General features: G+C 36.3%; 9 protein-coding genes across 12 annotated transcripts in view; 4 read left to right on the top strand and 5 right to left on the bottom strand.

Moving 5' to 3' along the window:
- Window positions 1-73: 73 nt before the first annotated feature.
- Window positions 74-1679, bottom strand: LOC112465214 (activated RNA polymerase II transcriptional coactivator p15). Its single transcript, XM_025032674.1, has 4 exons — window positions 1570-1679; window positions 1097-1173; window positions 798-1026; window positions 74-682 (listed from the first exon to the last, which is right to left on the bottom strand). The coding sequence occupies exons 2-4, from the start codon at window positions 1148-1150 to the stop codon at window positions 600-602; spliced, it is 366 nt and encodes a 121-aa protein (XP_024888442.1). The 5' UTR covers window positions 1151-1173; window positions 1570-1679; the 3' UTR covers window positions 74-599.
- Window positions 1680-1898: 219 nt separating this feature from the next.
- LOC112465213 (pre-mRNA 3'-end-processing factor FIP1) lies at window positions 1899-5022 on the bottom strand. Of its 2 annotated transcripts, none has more exons than XM_025032672.1 (4): window positions 4684-5022; window positions 3176-4144; window positions 2560-2897; window positions 1899-2459 (listed from the first exon to the last, which is right to left on the bottom strand). In XM_025032672.1, the coding sequence occupies exons 1-4, from the start codon at window positions 4861-4863 to the stop codon at window positions 2339-2341; spliced, it is 1608 nt and encodes a 535-aa protein (XP_024888440.1). In that variant the 5' UTR covers window positions 4864-5022; the 3' UTR covers window positions 1899-2338. The 2 variants fall into 2 exon arrangements, with proteins under 2 accessions (XP_024888440.1, XP_024888441.1); XM_025032673.1 differs by having other exon boundaries at window positions 3224-4144.
- Window positions 5023-5338: 316 nt separating this feature from the next.
- LOC112465234 (THAP domain-containing protein 4-like) lies at window positions 5339-7056 on the bottom strand. Of its 3 annotated transcripts, XM_025032707.1 has the most exons (4): window positions 6949-7052; window positions 6581-6867; window positions 5982-6381; window positions 5339-5793 (listed from the first exon to the last, which is right to left on the bottom strand). In XM_025032707.1, exons 2-3 carry the CDS (start codon window positions 6737-6739, stop codon window positions 6001-6003), a joined length of 540 nt encoding a protein of 179 aa, XP_024888475.1. In that variant the 5' UTR covers window positions 6740-6867; window positions 6949-7052; the 3' UTR covers window positions 5339-5793; window positions 5982-6000. The 3 variants fall into 3 exon arrangements, with proteins under 3 accessions (XP_024888475.1, XP_024888474.1, XP_024888473.1); XM_025032706.1 differs by having other exon boundaries at window positions 5339-6381; window positions 6953-7056; XM_025032705.1 differs by having other exon boundaries at window positions 5339-6381.
- A 59-nt stretch (window positions 7057-7115) lies between these two features.
- Window positions 7116-8877, top strand: LOC112465233. The gene is made up of 2 exons (XM_025032704.1): window positions 7116-7408; window positions 7634-8877. Exons 1-2 carry the CDS (start codon window positions 7197-7199, stop codon window positions 8769-8771), a joined length of 1350 nt encoding a protein of 449 aa, XP_024888472.1. The 5' UTR covers window positions 7116-7196; the 3' UTR covers window positions 8772-8877.
- A 188-nt stretch (window positions 8878-9065) lies between these two features.
- On the top strand, window positions 9066-10338 carry LOC112465223 (39S ribosomal protein L52, mitochondrial). The gene is made up of 4 exons (XM_025032689.1): window positions 9066-9234; window positions 9399-9468; window positions 9936-10068; window positions 10134-10338. Exons 1-4 carry the CDS (start codon window positions 9189-9191, stop codon window positions 10293-10295), a joined length of 411 nt encoding a protein of 136 aa, XP_024888457.1. The 5' UTR covers window positions 9066-9188; the 3' UTR covers window positions 10296-10338.
- A 3482-nt stretch (window positions 10339-13820) lies between these two features.
- Window positions 13821-15179, bottom strand: LOC112465222. The gene is made up of 3 exons (XM_025032688.1): window positions 15015-15179; window positions 14230-14389; window positions 13821-14128 (listed from the first exon to the last, which is right to left on the bottom strand). The coding sequence occupies exons 1-3, from the start codon at window positions 15150-15152 to the stop codon at window positions 13974-13976; spliced, it is 453 nt and encodes a 150-aa protein (XP_024888456.1). The 5' UTR covers window positions 15153-15179; the 3' UTR covers window positions 13821-13973.
- A 2267-nt stretch (window positions 15180-17446) lies between these two features.
- LOC112465208 (proteasome subunit beta type-5) lies at window positions 17447-19053 on the top strand. The gene is made up of 5 exons (XM_025032663.1): window positions 17447-17590; window positions 17973-18129; window positions 18221-18433; window positions 18519-18752; window positions 18840-19053. Exons 1-5 carry the CDS (start codon window positions 17447-17449, stop codon window positions 18950-18952), a joined length of 861 nt encoding a protein of 286 aa, XP_024888431.1. The 3' UTR covers window positions 18953-19053.
- Window positions 19054-19612: 559 nt separating this feature from the next.
- LOC112465228 (death-associated protein 1) lies at window positions 19613-22732 on the top strand. Its single transcript, XM_025032697.1, has 3 exons — window positions 19613-19843; window positions 20048-20147; window positions 21577-22732. Exons 1-3 carry the CDS (start codon window positions 19792-19794, stop codon window positions 21734-21736), a joined length of 312 nt encoding a protein of 103 aa, XP_024888465.1. The 5' UTR covers window positions 19613-19791; the 3' UTR covers window positions 21737-22732.
- Window positions 22733-22869: 137 nt separating this feature from the next.
- The window catches only part of LOC112465227, a 747-nt gene continuing 341 nt past the window's right edge, over window positions 22870-23275 (bottom strand). The window contains 2 exon segments of the mRNA XM_025032696.1: window positions 22870-23252; window positions 23255-23275. The exon segment at window positions 23255-23275 is cut by the window's right edge and continues 341 nt beyond it. Coding sequence (XP_024888464.1) covers window positions 23065-23252; window positions 23255-23275 — 209 coding nt within the window. The 3' untranslated portion in view covers window positions 22870-23064.

Genomic DNA, 23275 nt, shown 5'->3' with positions numbered 1-23275 from the left:
AGAGAAGAGAAGTTTATATAATAGTAGAGAGAATATTAATATTGGTATATGAGAACAAAAGTTGTAAACTGTATCCCTTCACAATATCAATTGAATTTTATTTATTTGATACAACATTATGATTACAATAATTTAAAGAAAATGATTTTCTGACAAATATCTGAGAGCTATTATATCTTTGTCGTACAACGTATGTGATATTTTTCATAGTACTACACAAGAAATATAAAGTGTTACGGTACACGATCGACTACAATTTATATGATTTGGAAAAACTCACAAAATTTTATAACATATAAACCAGATACGATGTTACTAGTTTCCAGGATCTTACCATTTATTTTCTTGGAAAAAATAGCAAATAAAGTATTTTATTTGTCCATTACAAATCAGAAATAAGTGTAGTTTTCTTAGAGATACACTTCCCAAATAACACACTTCAACATTTTATGTAATCTCTAGTTTCACAGAAATACTTATAAATCTCGGACTTTAAAAAAAAATATACGACAGTTACACACTTTCAAAAACGTAACGTTGGAAGCATCATGAACGTAAAAGAAACATTTTTTAAATTAGAATTCGTTAGAATTACAATTCTAACTCTTTGACTTGGCCACTTTATCCACCTCCTCCACAACATCCATTAACTTTCGCCATTGTTGCATGGTTAAGCATATTCCTATAAAAATCACAAAAATATTGAAATATTTAAAAATCTGTTTATACCTGGGTTTTTTAATTGATTATAAGATTATCAACTGTAAAGTTCGTTGTCTTTGCAAAAATAATGTTACCTTTTTTCCCAGGTTTTAAATCGCCATCCTTGTCATAATACATCTCCCGAATATCGACGTAATATTTGCCTTTGAAATTCCTCACATTTACTTGGCGATTGTTACCCAAGTCCCAAATACTATCTTCATCATCCGTTTTCGGCTTCTTCGCCGGTTTCTTCTCTTTCTTCGCCTCTTTTTCTTCATCTTCTTCCCTTTCCCTCTTTTGCTTCTTTTTTGACTTTACTTCCTGCAAATGGGAAACAATACGAACATAAAAAGATGTTACAGAAATTAATATAAATGTTTAAAAATAATACCTCCTCACTACTGCTGTCATCGCTGTCAGACAGATATTCTTTTGACTTCGGCATCTTCGGCTCTAACGAAACAGAATCTTAAAAAAAAAAAGAAAATAAAAATATTTAATGTCACTGTTGAGAAAGGTTATTAATAAACCATCAATAATGTAACGTATCTATATACTTTGCTAACAGTTTTTATTTATGACATATCTTACACGGTGATATTACGGTAATAATTAAATAAATTCATCCATCAAAAATGCTTTATACGTTTTAAAATGTGTTACACTATTTTATGCCCGTTATATATAGACATGCAGAAACATAACCTAACTTTTCAATTGCGTTACATCGTTTACGTGACCTACATTCTTTTACAGACAGGTACTGATTGCAAATGAGAATCTCGATCAAATATTTTGTTATCGCGTTTGTCGAATTGTAGTATAGTTATAAAATCTTGTGTAATTATTATAGAAATAGCATACCAGCTTCTCCGGCAAATGAGTTTTATAACCAGCTTCAACGTCTTCAACGATCTCTCGGGAGTATTCGGACAATAGCCACGATAGGACGGACAAATCCCGCGTATGCGCAGTAGTGCAAATGGTAGCAGAAGTCCTGTTCCTTTTAGCTGAACTTCTTGCGCACGGGTTCATCTTTTCTCTTTTTCTTTTCACGTTGGAGAGAAAAAGAGAAAAGATTAATCGTGCAAGTTCAGCCACTTTTCAGTGATTCGGACATTCAATTAAATTTCAATCAAAATAGAACCTTATCATCTTGCCTATTGTTTCCGCATTGATAGAATATAAAAATCTGTTGAAAATAGCTTTATCATATCAGTATTCTTTTCGTCGATTACATTCACACACAGAAATCAATGTGCAGATACAATAAAAAATATTTTACTTCTAAAAGGCAGGTCTTAAACATACATAATAAAACGTAAAGTTTTTATCTTCTTTATCTGTAATCTTCCATCAATCTGTATGTCCAACTTTAATTGTCTGCATTAATAATTTACTCGTGTCAAAAATTATATCATTTGTAACTTCCGCAGGATTCGCTATACATTTCATTTCTTTATCTGACAATTAGTAGTCTGTATATCTTACAATTAGCTTTTGTGAATAATATTACCGATGCGTATACTATACTCGGCAACAGTCGGAATATTATTTTATGCAAAATGATCTTAATTCTATGGTGCATCCAGCTACGACGCCGTAAATTAACACAGTAAGGTTTTACACGCGCTTATTCGCTTTCTTCCTTGGAACGCTCTCTATCCGAACGTCTGGATTTCTTCTTACGCCGACTCGGACTTCGTGATCTCGACTTGTGCCTGCGAGATCGTGATCTTGATCGATGCCGATGTCTAAAAAATACCGGAGTTAACATATATTAACATATTATAGAAATTATACCATACGTAGCGTCTGATATAGAATTCTGGAGAAGGAAGAACAGATTATTACCGATCTTTATGTCGATATTGAGATCTGGATCTGTCGCGCTCTCGATCCTCATCTCGCGTCATAGAGTCCCTATCTCTATCGCGGTCTCTCATCATGGAATCCTTCTCCCTGTCACGATCGCGATCTCTATCCTTGTCCCTATCTCTACTCATAGACTCCATTTCTCGGTCCCGATCTCTATCCCTGTCTCGCTCCCGATCTCTGCCGTCCCTCTGATCGCGCGGCATCAAAGGAGGAATGGACGTTGGTGGAACCATCGTAGGTATCGTCTTAGGTCCCATGTCTTTGTCGTCTTCACCTTCAGTCATCGGGATCGCTAGATTTGTCGGCTGCCATGTCTTTGATAAAAAGAAAAAAGTTAGCTTTACTTTTCTAGTGTAGAATATAGAATCATCGAATGTTATACAGCTTAAAAATTGCTATATAATTAGATATACATTAGATAGCTATACATTAGATAGTTCTATTCAAATAAATGCTATTTTCGAATAATTTATATCGTACACTGCACGTCAAAGATTCCTTTTCTGAGGTAAGAGGAGGGGGACATAGAAGTTCTAGTGACTTTAATAGAAGTAACCAATAACGTCTCTAGGCTTCTATGTTTTCCGTTTACCTCAAGAAAGGAATCATTGACGCGCAGTGTACAGCGCTGCATTCTTACTGGGTCATTGCCCCACTGGCTGTCCTGCGTAGGCTCGTAACTCTGGTAATACGGATCGGTTTCCGGCATGTAGAACGGCGTGGGTTCTCCAGCATATCCCGGCGGAGGCATATCGAATGGCGGCGGCGGCATTCCTGCTCCAGGAGGCGGTACGCTCATGTCGGGGAAACCTGGTTTCCTGGAATACTCTCTCCTGTCGGCAGTCATGACTTGTATAACGTTTCCCTTTGGTGGGGATTTATCGAGATTTCTTCTGGAGGCTAAACCGGAGCTTCCTATAACGTCTATAGTTCCTGCCATTTTCCTTCCAGGCGGCGGACCTGCCCTCTTAGGACCCATTATGCCGGAATATTTGCTGTTGTCGTTGGTTATCGCGACCTGAGGCATTCTCATGCCCCCCGGATTGCCACCACCACCACCGCCACCCGCGTTTAAAATCAATCCTACTCCAGATTCACTTCGCATCCGCTTTTGACGTTCGCAATACGCTCTCCAGGTGTCTTCGTTGAAGCCATAATTGAAGTAATCCGTGATATCCGCGCCAGGTTGTCTCCATGGTTTATCCTCCAATTGATCTAAATTGAATTCGTGGGCCGGTATCCCATTGATAACGCCAATAGTCTCGAATTCGTCTATACTGAACTTTCCCGGTTGTTTGCTCAGCTTGTCTGATACACCAGACGTGTTGGTTAGCAGTCCTCCTCTCTTGATATTTAAACTACCGTAAGCGGGAGTCGATTTGATATCGCCGATAACAACATGTACATCGTCATCGGAATCAGATTCGCTGGCTGCTTCGCCATCCTCCTGACTAGAAGCTTCCCTCCCGTTCTTATTCGCATCAGCATTCTCTTCTTGAGCATTATTCAACAAAGAGGATTCTTCGTCACCACCGCCAAGGGAGTCGCCAGCCTCTTGCATCTATCAAAAAATACGTCCTTTAAGAACGATATCGAGATACAAAAAGGTCAAACGTTTTGAAAAGAAAGAAAGGATACAAATACAATTTACACAAACTATAGTTCATGATAAACATGTTTATCTTTCTCTTCTATCTATACATTTGTTTATTTTCAAAGTTTTTTTTTAGAGGTTTGGGATAGGATAGACACGTTTCTATTTTCGTGATTCCGTGTCATCAATTGGGGGAGGGGGGAGTCCAATTTTTTGATACAAATCAAGAGACATGGTAGTGTCTCGTGCCAAGTATACGCGGAGCGGGACCGACCGTGACTCTTTTACGCGACGCGATCTTCTTACACCTTGTTTATTGTCAAAGTGTTACGTACAGGTTATGTCGCGCCATTAAAGCAAGTATGCATATTTAATTGGAAGTCTGTACGTGACATGGGATATTAAGCGTGCTAAATCGTCGAAATCGAAACAAATGTAAATTTCTCCATGATATTTTGCGGAGAATCAATTGTAAACGATCGAGAGAGGTTAGGTCGCGCGCATACCTCGGACGGTGTTTCGCCGGTACATTCCACCTTGACCTCCTCCTGAGTCTGGGAGTTCTCTTGAGCCTCAGCGAGGATCGAGTCATTCTGCTGTATCTCCGATTGAATATTCGCCGGGATATATTCCTTGCTGTCGGTTGAATCCCCGTACAACCACTGATCCTCGCTTTCATCCGCCATTTTTCCTGCGTTTGACAAGAATTTTGACAAGGCTCCGAGGCTCCCGCGAGAGACTTCGCGAATCTGGCTCTTCGCACGCCCCGCTGACGCGTGGGAACAACGGCTGTCGCACGTGGGATACGAGAGCTTTGTTCTTTGTAGCTGAACTTTTTTGGACTATTCGCCAATTCGCCTTATTTTTCTTTTTCTTATTTAATTACATGTGTCTTCTCTAATCTTCATTTTAAGTGCAGAAAGTGCAGGTACGAAGAACCAGGCTTACAAAACTGGAGTAGTGGAGTGACGCGTGTCCCACGCGATGGCCAATCCGGTTTCCTATATTTATCTGAGAATATCCAATGCGTGTGGGAGTGGCGGCCACGTGCTTTTTGCCGCCAAAATTGCCTGTAGATATTTCAATGAAATGAAATGTAGACATATCTCTCATTTTGATAATGTATTATTTTATCTTCTACATTTTGCAAACTGTAAACTAAACTATTACATTCATTGGTAATGTCACTCTTAAACTTGGGGTAACACGTTCTGTATAAGAACGATCAACTGACAGGTTTTGCATTTGATCACTCCTACCTTGGTTTCATAGATTAATTTAGAGAGTTGAAAGACTTGAAAGTCATATGAGTGACGGGATTACGAAGTGAATGATAATCTGTTTTAGGATAATCATATTTCATTCTTGATTTTTTGATAAAAAATTGGTTTTATTTCTATATTTAATTAACACTATTGTACACTCGTTAAGCAAATATTGTTTTTAGTACGCAATAAGAATCGTCACATATCACATTTGTTGAAGAGTTATTAGTCAATGTTTTATGATTGAAGATAATTTATATATTTCAATAAAACTTTACATGGTTAAACTGCTTGCTGCTACTGTATTATAGCCGTTTTATTATGATTGTTCTTTTTCAATAATTATGAAATCTGTGAAAAGTAAAAATTTATTTGTTAGATTGCAGATTCATTAATAGCATATTAGTGAATCAGTTAAATAAATAGTCGTTCGACATTGTCATGTAAAGTATTTGAGCCATCTTCTAAATAACTCTTCAACCCGTCATTGATGTATAATCTCAGATTTCTGTACATCATCTCGAAGATGCTAAACTTACACTTATTAGAAAGACACAGTTACGTTTTGTCCATACAATTTTTCTCTACTAATTTCTCTATTATTGCCTGTAGCTGGAATATAGTAGTCCTCAAAGTGTGGATTTCTTTTAGGGAAGCATTTAACTTGCACTTTAAAGCCAACACTTCATCCGAATTATCTTTACAGCTTTCTTCTACTTCTGTTTTTATTATGAATTCTGTCTTCAAGCTCTCTTCCGCGGTAGCTTTTTTCGGCGAATCGCTAGTTTCATGCCTCGTAAGTACAGCTGCTTTCTGTTCTGACGGACTTTCGCGTTTAATCGTTCTGGAATGAGAGAATATTGTAGGAACAGCATTCCACTTCAATAGCTTCTTATGGTCTGCCCTTTTCAGCTCAAACTGATCATCCGTAAAGTGAGCCTAAAAACGATTAATATTCTGACAGTTCGATAATATTACTTAAATCCTGGAATCCTACAGGCGTAACTTGAATTGTGCACAACAATAAAATATTTCCTTACATATAGTTATTAATATGCATCACTCCAACATTAATATGAATATACTATAGAGGCTACAATTCTCGATACATAATGTAACACATAAAAAAAATCCTTACTCGACAAACATATGCATTTAATGGCAGTTTGCCCTTTCTGCCTATATTTTGTATCCACAATTTTCGTCTCGTTTCATTCCTATGTCCTTGAGGCAGCTTATAGAGTTTGTGCCCCTTTTCCGCTCTGTTGTGGCACCCTGTGACGCAGCAACAGGGCATTGTCAGTGGAAAAACGATTCCCTGTTTTCCAAATATTTTATTCCAGATTTATTTTGTTTACATGTCCTTCCACTTATCCTCATATTCACGTATCCTCAGACAACAATATAAATATTTACGAGGGTATGCTGTAAGAGAACAATTCATGTATTGAATTATGTGTTTCGATTAATTTGATATTAATGTGCTTGAAAATGTATGATACGTACATACTTATTCCGAGTGAAATTGAAGTGAAAGAGTGTGAAAGAGGCGAGTGTCAACAGAATTAACCCGTCCGAATTGTTTAGTCCGTGCTCCGTCTGATTTCTGAATGGTTCTTTAATTAGCTCAGATGGCGCGCGTGTGTGGACCATCGAGAATCATCAATCGAGATCCGGTGACCGGTGTGTGTTGTTATTTGCGAACAAGTTGAGGTTGGAAGGCCCACACACGACGATAGAACCTGGACTCCACGATGAGCGAAATCAGAGCGATGACGACGATATTACGCAGAATGTTTAGCAAGAGAGCAATTCCTGCCTCTCTAACCAAGCCACTCGCCGGTATTCGTAAAAGAATGGAAATGATAGAAAAGGATGAATCGGTTGATGGTTTCGACGCTGAAGACGTAAGCGAATTCGAGGCGGACTTTATGAACATCGGTATGAGCCACAGGATGTATGAAAGGTATATTTATGTCTGTACTTACACGAAGATTCTATGCATTGCATTTAATTGTTGTAATACAATTTTATGTATATATGTAGTATTTTACAGCTAGTGTTTAAGCTTGCTTTTACCTAAACTGAGTTTGCTTCACATCATTTTCTAAAATGTGTAAAATTGTAAAAATGTTATATATAATGAAACACGTTGAATTGATTTAGTAGACGGCATCAATCTTTTTTCCAGAGAGACGAAAGTCAGGAAGGAGCGTCTTAAACAACGAATCGCCATCCAAAAGTGTTTCAAAGAGAAAGAGCCACGTTTTCTCACATTTGCGGAAAACGAGTTGATTCGTAAGTTACACAATCACAATCCCGACGAGTGGACGGTGGAGAAACTCAGCGAGAGTTTTCCTGCCTTACCAGAGACGATACAAAAAATCCTGCGGACTAAGTGGTCGCCAAAATCGGTGGAGAAGGTTTTGCAGTACGACAATGTGGCGGTTAAAAATTGGGAGGAATTCCGGGCGGGTAGACTACCGTTGAATCCCATACTCGGTGAGCACCTGATGAAATTTAAGAACAGGAAAATTATTTTGACAGACAGAGAATCGTTAGCGGAACAGTTTGTCCCTAAGGTGGAGTTCAAGAAACCAAAGAGTCAATTGTTCTCCAGTATTGTACAAACTTATTTAGATGAGAAGGAAAAGAAAAGCGATACGAAATTATTATCGCAAGAGGATAATTCGAGCAAAGTGGCAGGTCGATCCGATTACTCCGAAAATCAGAATTTACTGACTGCGAGCGCTACAACCGATAGTCCTACCGCTGTGAAAAATACAGAGAAATTTGCATTGAACGAAGAACGATCTTTTACATTACAATCGCGTAGAAATTCGCAGAAATTAAATGTGCCAGTTACTAAGGAAGGTAAATCACTTACATTTGACGAATTTGTAAGGACAAAGCTGGAAGATGTACAGCAGGAGTCCCCGGAGGAAGGTATCACTCTACTGAATGTGTATAGGAAGCAGGTGGAAGCCAGTCAAGAGATGCAAACTGCAGAAATTGCCGCAGCATCCGACAATGCGGTAACTCACGCCGAGGAGGATACTTCATCGAAGATTGCACGACGATCTGACAGAGATATTTCTATACCTTCTAGGGACAAGCATAAAGACTTCAATATCGTTGGGGCGGATGACAATTTGTTAGATACAAGGGTCGAAGTGTGGAAGAAAAAAGCGGATACAGAATTAAACTATGCTAAGCCAATAAAGATCGCGAAGCATCTCTACAAACCAGGCATGACGTATCGGATCAGAGATTGTTATTACGACGACGACGGGGAGTTTTTATATCGGGTTCCGGGTGTACATGGTTAAATGTCTCTTTATAGAACTATTAATGTATATAATAAATTTGTATGTAATATGCACATAACTGATACGTGATAGAAATAAAAGAAAACCGTGACTTCTCTAATGTTAATTTATTATTAATTTTATTTATTGTACCAAATGTAATTGTATTTTTCATATTTATTCTTCGTAGACATATTCTTACGTTATCTATATTTGAAATATATAAAATAAAAATATTTTAGAAAGAAAAAGGGTGTGTAAAGTGTAGCTGAAAAGAACAAACATTTTATATTGGTATCCCTGCAGAGAGAGAGAGAGAGAGAGAGAGAGACAGTGGCGGCGAGACTTGCTGTGTGTAACCTAACCTAAATATAGATTTTGTAAGAAGAAATTAAATAAATGTTATTATCGAATTAATATACAATATTGTCGTCAAATATGATATCGACTGCTAGAGCTGTACTTCGTGTTGAACAACATATAAGTTAGTATTAAAGAAGAAAAAGTTATTACGGCTATAATATTGTCACATTTATTCTTTACTAAATTTATACTCTGTTGAATAGATTTCTTATGATGTAATCATTTATTACTTGTAATTAGCGATCATATATTATCAATGATGTTTTATACTATCTGTTATTTCAGATTATAATATTGTGGTTAATGGGTTTCATCAGTCTTGTGTACAATATTTGAACCAGAGGTGGAGACAAAAGTATGATTTTTGAAATTATCTATGTTTAAATATAGAACGTTAATATACATTGTTCTGACATATCAAGCAACAAAATGATTATTCCCAAGTTTATTGTATATCTGTATGTATAAAGAATATCTAATGTAAAAAGTATATAAAAATATTAGAATTGGTTTTGTTTGAATTAATCTACATGCAGAATATGAAATTTATCAATATATGTTTTAATGCAATGTTATTTTAATGATATTGATATATGCATATTTCTCTTATTATTATTAGATATATGAAGGGGTAAAAGTCATAGTGGTGTATGTTAAATTTTTTGTCTCGCGTGCATAGATGCAATCTATACAATATATAAATTGCATCTAATGCACACGAAAAAATATTCTTAAAAATTTGACTTACACCACTGTGGTTTTTACCCCTCCATATGTATAATTTACAGTTGTAATTGTTTAATTGGTATATTACATTTTTAGACGTGGGTTAACGGCTAATCCAAATACTTTTGGTCTGTTGACAAATTTGCCAGATTATAAATTTAAAGATGGGAGACCTACGCCTCTTGGAATAAGACAAAAAGCACGCTTAGATAAACAACGTGGTTATGCGGTATGTAAAACAAATGGAGATTATTACTTGTTATGAAATCATATACTTACTGTATCGATTTCCAGGCAAGAATTATCAAATTAGTTGGAGAGGTAGATTATGCTGTTGAAAGACATGCTAGATTGCAAAAAGAGAAAGAACAAAAAACACAACAAATTCTGGACAACAAGTTGAAACCCAAAGGAGATTTACTACTTCAAAAACAGGCAGATACCATAGAAAAGTAATTTTTATGATTATGAAGAAAGTAATATACTTGCTTAAATATTATCTTATATAATCATTTTTGTTTATCCCGTTAATTTTTTATCCACGCTATCACAATAGTTGATATCAGGATTGATGTTTGGATTGCATAATCAAAATGCAATGATAGAGAAGCATGATATGTGGAAAAAAAATATATTTCTAATTATCCACATAACTTTCTCGTATATTGCAATACATAGCATATTTATATAAACAAATTTTTTATCTTACGTCGTAAGTGGTACTAAACAAGCAACTAATTTATCCTCTAATTATGTCGATATTAATCTTGATTGGCAAGTAACACGGATATATAGCCCGCTGATGTTTTTAGCAACTGAAACATTTGATCCTTTAGATAACCGTAAAATATTAAATACTTGAACGAAATATATTGCTCGAAAATTATAATGTGTACAATGATCTAAAACAAATAGTGTCTCATAATTCAAGTAAAATAAAAAGATTATTGCATATTTTATATGTTCCACACAACTCACGTTGCAGAACGTGGACATTGTCATCGGGAATGTTTTTCCTGCTGTAATATTGACTGGTTTCTTTACACGGAGCATGATTAACGTCAAGTTTTTTGCTTTCTTTGGCTCCAGTGTATACCATTTGTAGTCGTACGTGGCACGATGTATTTTTTCCGACTGAGAAAATATGTTTTATATATACACTAATTACTCGTTGAGGAATTAATTCAGAATTGAGGAGAAATGGGATTAATTATTTAAATTATGTCAATTGCAGAACAGTTAAATTTATTGAGAATTAAATCTATTTATTAATAATTACAAAAAGTATGATTTTTATAATTTCTACTGCAAATCTCAAGGCTATTAAGTCGGTGGTAATTTATTATACAGTTTGAATAGCACATATACGACGATCATTATTTATTTGAAGTTTATATCTTCAAAAATTATAATGATTCTTAAGTATCTTTTATTTGCAGTTAAAATTATAAAAATATTCCATGTCATAGAATTAAATAATTCGCGCTTTGGTTTCTTCCGGCCACAAACCGATAATTTTCAACATGCAACGGTTCAGGCTGATCGCCCATTCCAAATCTATATGTAAGCAATTAAATATATTAGAATTTGCTGACTTGAATATCACATTACACTGTAAAACTTCACACATTCACTTTAAAACTTTTTATTAAAATATTAATACACCGTACACCGTAAGCTTATATATATTTTTTATAACTTTATAGTAAGAATCCTGAAAATTAAAGAGAATATACATACACAATTATAAAATTTCTTAATAAAAATTTTATTTTTTTCATTAAAATATTAAGTATATAAGATTGACATATAAATTCACAGATTTATATTACTTTTGTATAAGAACTCATAGTTGCAGACTCAAAAATTAAAAAAATACATAAGGAGAGGAGAGAGAGAGAAATATTGAAATTGCAGAATATAAAAGATTTTGACACTATAAAATCAAAGTATTTATTTTTTAATCATCGTGTTACAGATGCAGCAGATTAATTTAATAATAAAATGCGATGTATTATCTCATTATCTGTAATGCGATCTTTTAGAAAAAAGTACGTTAATTGTTTTGAAATTCAAAATGTCTTTTTTATTCATCTCGCTCCGCATTGTACTCTCTTGTCCCTTACAAAAATAAAAACTTGATATAATAATCTTGAATTATGACGAGAGATATAATTTTATATTGCATCTATGTTTTATTAGAATTATTAAATAATAACGAAAAAGAATTAATACCATTATATTCGTCTGAACGATCCATTGGTCAAAGGATTACTGGCCTTCCTTCGTCTCAACGATATTATCCCCACCGTTTGAACATTATTATCACGCATGCCTCCGACGAAATTCTTGACACGCGATACCTTGCACCGTCATAAATATTGTAACAGCCAGAAAGAACGTGCACCATTATCGTCTCGTCAAAGTGTTCATTTGGCGAAAGGGTATGATGCATAAATTATAATGGAAGCGCGCAAAAAGAGCAGGTCCAAGTTCACTGATCGGCAGAAACATACTTTTTACGTTTCGTTCTTTTTTTCCTTTTGCTGTCGAAGATCCCGCAAATGAACAGTCGCAACCGCGACGTACAAGAAAAAATTTTCTTTGTTCGTAACAAGAAGACGAAATGAGTGAAACCGTTGAAAAATTCAAAAGACCCATGGAAAGCGCGCAGCTTGCAGATACTTTTTGCCATCGCTATATCGCTAAAAAAATTTCGTCTTTGAAAGAGAAAAGAATCGCTGGATATTTTGACCGTGCATTATTAACGAATCTGCAATGGCAGGGTCGTTTTCGTCGAGGCAGTCGAGACTTAGCCACGTAACGAGAATGATAGTAGGAAGAATAGCAGTGACAGTGACAATTTGTCAGTGCTAATTCGAATTAGTGCTATAAAAGGAATGTGCGCGCGCGCGAATTTACAATAAATAAAATATCTCTAAGATTACAATATTTAAAGCAGAAAAGCGGCGCTATATCGCTTTTCGAAATATTATTGTGCGTCTCACAATTTTCTTCTCTATCTTTTATCAATATACAATAATATATAATACAGATGATACAATATCGAAAAATCTTTTCATCTTCTTATTCAAAGAGAAAATATTCTATGATAGTTTTTTACATAACTATAAAGATTAAATTGCAAAAAGAAGAATGAAGATTAATTCCTCGATGAGATGTCTGCAGTTTTGTATACCTATATATTGGCAAAGCAAATAAGAAAAGAGGAAAATTTATGTGACGCATTAAGAGCTAGCTAGTTCGGCGAAATGTTGGGATTATGGTTTCGGCGTGTGATTTTATTTAATCCTCAACTTGCCCGCCTACGAATCTAATATCGGCAAAAGGAGAGAGTAAAATACATTTGACGACGTCGTTCGTTTCCATTTAGGAATTTCTACCCACGTGTAACGTGTCCGTATATCGATATGAGGTGCATCTTAAATTCTAAATGTTAAATCTTAAATTAGATAAAAGTGTCATTGAGATAAAATATTTTTTTATTTAGAAAAAAATTAATTCGGTTCACATATGCCCTCGAAACAAAATGTCTGTTCCCACGCAAAACATTTGCGTGTCACACACTTGTCCGTTTTTAACACCTTTTCGAAGCAAGATGCAAGAATCGCGTTTAAGTTCACGGAAGAATGTTTTTCTGTTGGTGTAACACCTCGAAAACGGCATTCACGAAATTTGCATTTAACGCGTGACGATGTCGAAGCGTGGATACGTGAGTCGCGTGAATGATTTTCCAATGACACGCTTATTATGCAATACTTATCACACCGTTCTTTTACGGACTATTTTTATACATGCCTATCTACGAAAAGCGGCCCATTGATTCACGCAATCGATCAATGAGAATTTATTTTTACATTGATGAAAGTATCCATATATTATAAAAAATAAGTTAATAAAGCTAAGAGAATGCTTTTTATCGTTCAAACATGTGAATTGCTATATGTACAATGATATTGCTGCTGACCTCTCAAGACTTTTATTTTATTTTCGTGCAGAACAAGAATACATAGGGGTACAGAAATTTCTTATCACAATTTAATAAACTCTCGCGGGAAACGAAAAAGATGCAATGTTTATTTTATTTCTCTGTTACAAATACAAATGCATTGTTTAATGCGCTGCTACGACGATCGTGAGGTAGGATTTCGTGTTGGCAGAGGCGCGAATATTGATGTTGGCTCTGGATTTTCCCAGAGTCCCCGGTTCGTCGCATATTACCGCGTAGCTGCCACTGTCGTTCACCACACTAATGTAATGGATAATTCCTGCACAAAGGAGAATATATTTAAGATCAATGGATGCTTACAGCTACTTAATATTTTTTAATTATAAGCTTGATTCATAAAGTAACACATTTTTTTCTCACCATTAGTGACGGTTAGCGATAGGGTAGATGATTGAACAGTGTTTGTTGGATTGTTAAACTCGATGACTCGGCGGAAGACTGATTCGTCGGCATATCTTCTTCCAATTTCGAGATTTCCGATGAATCCTGAAGCAGCGTGTGTCTCGGGCACAAGACTTTTCTGTACAGACGTGGCATAAGACATAAAATTTTCTTAATGATTACCAAGAAACTTTTCTAGGATTGTTCTTCGCGAAACTATAATCTTTCTATATTCTAACAGGGAATGCATATACATAACATAATATATAGATTTATTTTTATACAATAAGTCTTAAAGATTATCTTGCACCATAAGAACTGATAATGATGCCTATGAAGAAAAACATCCAAATCAAAAAGTACGTTAATTTTCTTCTGTAAATGTTAAAGATTATAGATTGTTTTAGTATACAATTTTGATTCTTCAAAGAAACTGACATAAAAATTACTATCATATCTTACGATTTGTAAGATACATTATGCTTCTTCAAAGAAAGTTAATTTAAATTTTAAAATTAAAAATTAATTCAATTCTTATTTGTATCAGAATTTAAAATAGAATTCTATTTTATATGTAGTATGAAAAATTAGAAGCATGTACACCATGTATTAAAAACACAACATATAAAATTATAAATAGAGAGATCTCCCACCTTGAGATCCGATGCGGTTTAAAGCGTGCTTTAATCCGTGCCATTTATATGCATATTCGCGGATTTTTGTCTTTTCGAAAAGCACGTGTGATAAATTAATTATTAACTCACCAGCGCCGTTTTCGGCACGATATCCCTCTCGCTGAAGTCGACTTGGACATTCTTCGTTTGCGACAAGTCGATGGCGGTAGCCGCCTGCAGGAGGCCCAGGATCGCGAGTGCGACGACGACGACGATCGGACGCGACATTTCGATACGGTTTGATCGGATCGCGAGGTGTGTCCGTTTCTTTTATAGGGCAACTCGCGTGATGCGCCAAGGTGAGCGTGCCTTATCTACACGGCTCTTTTATGATTTCTCCACCGATGCTGGCCCTACCGCGTTTCTCCCCCGCGGAATACAAATAAGAAAAACGCGACCGCGACGGAGGCACGTATGCCGTCCGTCTGGTTCGCGCGGCGGGGCCGTGCGTGGTCGACGAATTCTCGCGGATGACCCTCGAAAAGAGTATACCGGGCCCCGTCCATTGGTATTCGAGACGAGCGCTTGACGCCCCAGGTGCCAGTAATAAAAATGCTCTGTTTTATGGAAGTTGGCTGCGTTAGGCTGTTACGACGAAAACAGCGGAGCTTTCAGACTCTCGATCGCTTCTTCGAACTCATCGCGAGCTTATCGGTTCTCGGAGAGACTCTGCGGTTTTATCTCCGATCGTAAAGATTGAATAAATATATAAAAAATATCGAAAAAAAATGTAAAAAACCTGCATTTATATATATATTTTCAAGGGACCTGAAATATAATATTATATCAGAAAGAAGTAAAAATAATGCGTTACACAATCGGTATTATAAACCATTCAGTATTATATCAATCTTTTTGATTTACATATATCCTTCGAATAACTCAAGCGTGTTCGATTTAAGGGGGGAGACTCATGTCTTTGACCCTTTTTTTGATAATATTTTATAAAGAACTGAGAGTATTTATTGAATCCTAATAAAATACATAATAATGTTGACGATCAAATGTACAAGAAAAAATTTTTTTATAGTAGAAAAAATACAAAATGGCGGCAGCTGCACTTTGTATTTTTTCTACTATACAAAAATTTTTTCTTGTACATTTGATCGGCAACATTATCATGTATTTTATTAGGATTCAATAAATACTCTCAGTTCTTTACAAAAAATTATCAAAAAAAAGGGTCAAAGACATGAGTCTCCCCCCTTAATGCGATTGCTATTATAATCAAGAAAATATCCTTTTTCATTAAAAAAATAAAAAGATCCTATATTCTATTGTCAAATTGAGCAAATAAAGTAGAAACTTCCAAGTTCGGTACAGTTGTACAATCGAAGATATATAGTTGATATAAAAGCTATTTAATTGATTTCTGATTCCGTGATTTCTATCAATATATTGGTTTTTAGATAAGATAAGAATTTCATCAGCAAACTATCATCTCTTTCCTAGTTGTATAAAAAAATGTGTCAAAAAGAATATCTTTCAAACATGAAAAATTAAATTTTATTTATCATATGCCTACGCACAAATCAATCATGATATAAAAATTATAATAACGTCAAAATGGTGTTAAAATGGCTCCAAAATGATTATTAAAAATGGCTTTAACATTATCTTAACGCCATTATTGACTTTTTGTTCTGCTTGCATGGATGTTAAGAAATTTTACAACTTCAGGCGATCAAATTCCGGTTAACTTAATTATCAGATAATACTCATTATTATTTTATTATCTACTATTATCTACTAGAAAAAAGATTAATTATTGTTTTATCTATATTTAATATATAGAAAGAAAGATTAGATTACAAAATTATATTATTCGTAGAAACTTTGCGACAAGCTATTTTTTCCACTTCAATTAATCATTAATCTGATGATTAAAAGTTAATGAGAGTTTATCGTAGAAGTCATCATATGCTTTCTCCTTTACTTACTCATTATAAAACCAATTGTATAAAAAATGACAATACCGCTTATTCTATTTTTTAATATTTTTCTCTCTCAAAAGTGATAATATACGTTGTAATTATTTTAGGAAAAAATGTGTCAGATTGATGAAAGGATCAATTAATCTTGTAGAGATTCAGTGAGTAACTTTTCCAAGAATTTACAAGATTGATTCTATTGCGTGCCCCCCTCTTCTCTGTTCATTCTCTAATTAATGCCCAAATGAATTATCCGCGATTTAATTATCTCAAAAATACAAAAATAAACAATATATATATTTCTAATATCTTTAAGTACAAATCCATTTTTTAACATTTTTAACCGCGATCTCAGGCAATTTGTACAACTCAATTGTAAAAAAAGAAGTTGCTTTTGGAGAGCTGGCATATTTTCGACTCCTGCGAATCTTCGACAAGAAGTTTTTTTTTTTTCGATTTCGATTTCGATTTCTCGTTCGATTTTCCATCGCGCTGTGGCGCTGACTGCTGACATGGGCACGAGCGCTCTCTACCGGAAGCAGTCGGAATTGAGGCAATGACAAGCAGTCGACAGTCAACACTCCGGTAAAAATGGCGCTCGCCGAGGTTTGTGGTATCAACTCCGCCGTCGATTTCGGATATTCGCGAGAAAAGGACAAGATCGCCGGCGAGGTCGAGGCGTACACCAGAAATTTCACCAACAACCTCCAACTGGCGGTGCCGCCGTTCGTCAATGTAAGGGCAATAACGATCGTAACCCAAATTTGCAGCATCATGCAAATCGCACTTCGCAACGCGCAAATTACGGTTTACAATTTGTCAAATTAACGTAGACAATTGTTATCACGTCGCAGCAGCTGTTAATAACGATACTAATAACGTTAATAATCGAATTCTTTGAATGTCTTCTACGATTCTTTTTAAGTACACAATTCAAGTATTTCTAGGTTATTTTTGTATGAAATTAGGACAACAGTCATTCTTTAAATTAATAGCACAAGCCTTTGCAGAATTATATTTTATATATTATATAAAATATTCCTATGTTAAAATCTAAAAATGACCTTTTAATTTAAATAGTTTTAATCCTTTACATGTATTTCTTTTTACATCATAGCCAGCTGAAACTCTTGGTCGTATAGCTCAAGGCACCGACGAGACCGGAAAGAACCTGAAGATCAAGTTCGATCATGGAACTACAACCTTGGGCTTCCGATATCAGGGCGGGATTATCCTGGCGGTGGATTCGCGTGCGACAGGAGGACAGTTTATTGGTAAAACTCGTTATATATTTGCACGATAAATTATACAGGTTATACAGGATGAAAACATTAAAAACTGATTGACTTTTACCTTGTCCCTTAGGTTCACAAACCATGAAGAAGATAGTGGAGATCAATGACTATCTTCTTGGCACTCTGGCCGGTGGTGCCGCAGATTGCGTCTACTGGGATCGAGTTTTAGCAAGGCAGTGCCGCATGTACGAGCTCAGAAACAGAGAGCGCATCTCCATCGCGGCAGCGAGTAAACTCTTGTCGAACATGATTTATAATTTCAAAGGAATGGGACTGAGTATTGGTGAGATATTAGATTAAAAATTTACATTATACAGAATTTAGTCGTGGGATATATGCAAGAGTTCGTACATGTAATCCTTTTGTAGGTATGATGCTGGCTGGATGGGACAAGCGTGGTCCCGGACTTTACTACGTCGATTCCGAGGGCACTCGTACTCCGGGAAAGGTTTTCAGCGTAGGCTCCGGATCAGTGTTCGCGTTCGGTGTTCTGGATTCCGGTTACCGGTGGGATTTAACTGACGAACAGGCATACGAACTTGGAAGAAGATCGATCTACCACGCCACGCACAGAGACGCCTATTCCGGCGGTATCATAAGAGGTCGGTTATAAAATGATGAGAGGTATATTGTGTATAGTATAATTTTGTACGATATCGCAATAACTTAATATACATTTTATTTTACAGTATATCACATGAAATCGACTGGCTGGGTGCATATCTCAGACGAGGATTCCAAGGACTTGCATTATGCGTACGGCGAAGAGAAAAAATTGGCAGAGCCGAGCACCTCCTCCTAGATTTAATTATTAAATATGCATTGTACGTGCAGATTAATCGTTTACACAATAAAACGGAATTATTTCTATCCGTGTAATTTATAATCAATCGTAAAAATCAACGCTTTCTTATTAAAACTATTAAACAATTTGATCAAATGTGCAATGTAACGTCAATTTGTCCACAATCGTGACAATACGTAATATCTGGCATAAACATTAACCACTATTTGGCTTTCTTTCAATTTTTAATCCAAGTTACTCAAGTATCCAAAGTTTCGCAGCAGACGTTAAAAAAGTAAAAGACAACTTTCCAGAACTTATTTATAGTAATTATCATCAGATACATACTTAAAAATATAAAGAAATTGAATATGTCTGGTCTTTTAATTAAAAAAAAAATTAATTAGTTACGTAATTATTATAAACTAATATAAAAATAATGAGTTTAATGAATTTATATACTTTAATTTCTTATTTCTTTATTATCTAAATATCTTTATTTCTTATGTCTTTTGTTAACACTAAACACGTAGATTGTCATAGATCATTATTGTCGCCACCATGCGTATATTCGAAACGAGGCACCGGGCACCGCGAGAGAAGTATAAACAGCATGTGTGTGGAAACCCTACCCCCTCCCCTCCCACTGCTACGTCTTTTCGTAGAGCGCGACGCAGTACCGGCAATACGCGCACGAAGGCGTCGGGCAGGAATTGGATGCCACGCTATCATCGCCACTGGATCGGCGAGGGAGAGAGCAGTGAGAGAGAGTCAGTCAGTGCGTGTTGGCACAGCATATTGCGAGTATTGCGACGGGAAATTCGACCGTGGCTCCGAATCGACGCGAGAACGACGGGATGTCGAGCGGCACGGACGAGTGCAGGCTGAAGGGCGGTCATCCCCCGGCAGGTTAGCGATTCCCACACGTCCGCCCTGCGGAAACCGCGCGGAAAGACGGGGTTAGAGCCGCGTTTATTCCGCGGCTCTCATGGCGCGTTGACGTGCCACCTGTCGATCGCGATTCGATTTCCAAGGTCGGGTCCTCCGCTCCCGTGCTCGACATCTAATGCCGCGCCGCGCGTCTCTCGCGCGACTTCTGCCTCTTTTTTTCAGTTAAGGCGGGCGGCATGAGGATAACGCAGCACAAGACGCCGAAGGACGAGCGCGAGACGAAGCCCAGCAAGGATGTTGAGGAGAGCAAGCCGTCGAGCAGGTGATGTAGACCGAGATCTCGGGCCCGATGTTTGTCGCGACGTCACCAAAATCTCAACGCCCGTCCCTCAACGGATTTTGCGATTAGCGGCTTCCCGCGGCGTCGAAAACAGGCGGCTCGCCGCGTAGGGTCGGTTTTAAGAGGGACGAATGGGGGACGCGACGGAAAGATTTAACATTTTAACGACATCCACGGAATTGATTTGGCAATCCAATATTAAGATCAATATGTGATTTAATTCTGATATTCCGGGGAAACATTCTAGTATTGTGAGAATAGATGCGAGTCCGTTTTACGGTTGTTATCAATTTTTACTGTCTGCCACTTATTGTATAAATAACGGTAAAAAATATTGATAGCATCGATTTTTTCTTCTACATAAATCTTTCTCTTTAATCAATAGTCCTAACAATCAATTAGATATTACTGTCAATCGACTGTCAAACCAACTGTCTGAAACGATTGATAAATGACACGTATTTCTTCTACAATGGCGATCTTTTATTGCCTCTTCTTTGTAGCTACATATTGCTTACATTTCTAATGACATGCATAATTATTCCCCTGGGCCTCCGCAATCACAGAACCGAGCCTGCCCACGTTATACATCCGGCTCGCGGGGGTATCAAACATATGGCAACGTCGTCGGTTCTTTCTCTTTTGTATTCTTAGATACGAAGTAAAAGAATTGCAAGGCATAAAATATTTGCACGACTTGGCCGATTATTCCATTCCTGCGCGACGCCAATTTTGACGATAAGTTATGATTATCGGCGCTTCGCACTTACATAACACAATGTTGCGCAATCGAAAATTTAAACGTGTTACAATTGAAAAAACATTTACACGGAAGGAGTTAAATTATATTTATACGGAGCGCCAAACGAAGAAAAGGATTTAAAATATAATTCGACGACTAATCACGCCATGCAAAATCCCAATAAAATTCCTCGGAGCTTGTAATGATAAATAAAAATGATTTTCTTCCATTTCCGCGTTGAAAAACATGTAACATATGTTCTTGAGATCACTCTCTAATTCGAAGACAAAGAATTAATCCAACTGTTCGCAACTGAATATCGTATCAGTAATGTATATATATCAGAAATGTTTACTTAACAAAGCATGTATATCTTTATTCATCGTACTAAATCATCACAATTATCAATACATCAATATAACGATATTGCACGCGACAAGAAATCAATAAGATAAATGATCGCCAATCTTTTCCTCCAGATATAAATATATAATCATATATACAATCGCAAGAATATATTGGTTGTTCTAAAATCATTTTTAATTATCATTAACATTTTCGAGTGCGCTTTTTATATGTTACTTTCAAGGTGTTGCCAAAGTAATCCATAACTCAATATTATCCTATCGTACGTAGGAAAAATGAGAAAAGTGATTTTGACGTTTGCAGTCCGCCGAAGACGATAATGATCAGCGGTGCCCCGGCCAAAGGAAACGCCGATTTTCCACCGGAAGCGGTGCAGCACTTCCACGAGAAGCCCACACCGACGCACGACGCACGACCGGCGCACTCTTCGCGTCCTATCATTATTCAGCAGCCCAGAAAGTGAGCCGTACTTTGCATCGTGCTAGTGGACTTTGGCCCACAGAGTCACCCGTTGAGTTTACGAGAAAAAAAAGAAGATTATAATTATACAAATATATATATATATATGGGAGATAGGTATATATTACATACGTAAGCGTGTACTTAAAAGTTTTTAAAAGGGTTAAAATTTAAGAGTTTTGACTTCGCGCGGCAGCATTTTGCACCGCGCGATCCCCGATCCTTTAACCGACGAATAATATCGAGATCTTTTTTCTAACAAAATACAGGGAAATTGTGAATTTCAGAGAAAGAAAGCCAGAACTAAATTGTAATTGCGAAAGCTACGAGTTAGCGAATTGGGTCCATTTCTGAGGATGAAGAACGGGCAGGACCCGCGTAACCAATCGGTTAAAGGATCGGGGAAACTCGATTTCTCGTATACGCTCTGAAACATTAGATTACCTCGCGAGAGATACTATATATTGTTGTTAAAAACAAGAGAAAAAGAAAGTTTATTTTTGACGCCACGAGATCCCTCGTATCGGCATTTAAGATTCCACGTACGGACCGTTTGCGAGTACGTTCTTCGACTCGTTATCAAACGTTTTATCTTTGCCTTATCGTTCCTTTTATACTAGACACGTTTGCTATGATTACATTATTACGATTAAGTATTGCTGTAACATAGTTACACGATACTATTACTATTTTGGGGACCAGTATGTACTGCGACTCATGACGAAACTTTCGCATTTAGTTGCATTCTCTCAGCCTTCAGTCTTTTTATTTTTCTTTTTGTATCTGTCCGAACCATAATATAGAAACCAGACGCATCAGTATCACTTTGAATTTTAGGGACTGAATTGACACTTCGTCAACGTGAATTAACGTTAACGTAAGTTAATGTTAATGTACGTTGACGTAAGTTAAGCGTGTAAATGTCGAGCGAGATTCATAGTTGGCGACAGTTTGTACAACATTTCAGAGGGAATAAATATTCATATATGTACATAACTCATGGATTGTGTAATTATTTCTATGTGTCGAAATTACTGTAAACTAAACTTAAATAACTTAAAATCTGATTATTTTGGCTGTAAATTGATATTAATGTGGCCGAATAAATATTTCATAATAAATATTGATAATCATTGATTGACTTAATATGTATATTGTTTCATAATAAAATTTTTATTCAGCATATAATAAATAAATAAGGAAAAAACTCAATAAAGAGCCGTTAACAGTGTATAGATATCTAAATTAACATGGCAGGAGTTGAAGCTAACAGCTCAATGATATTCAATGATGTTAGTCTTCCTAAAATCCACAATATAGGATTAGAAAACGCTATTGACTTTTCTCAGATACACTTTGTTGCTCTATGTAACCTCGCATGGTTCCCGAAATACTCTGCACACCGTTGGTCACATGGGTCGGAGTCTCCGACAGGAATTTCATGCTTGCTATGACTCCCTTGTTCCATGATGATTTGATAGAGTTGGAGAGGTCACTGGTGCTTGGCAACGGTGGTAACTATACGTGACAATTTAATAATCTC

Source organism: Temnothorax curvispinosus, unplaced genomic scaffold, assembly GCF_003070985.1.
Source record: "Temnothorax curvispinosus isolate PA1 unplaced genomic scaffold, ASM307098v1 QBEX01015018.1, whole genome shotgun sequence".
Taxonomy (NCBI): Eukaryota; Metazoa; Arthropoda; class Insecta; order Hymenoptera; family Formicidae; genus Temnothorax; species Temnothorax curvispinosus.
Note: the sequence above shows the minus strand (reverse complement) of the source record. Positions and strands in the feature narration are given on the sequence as shown.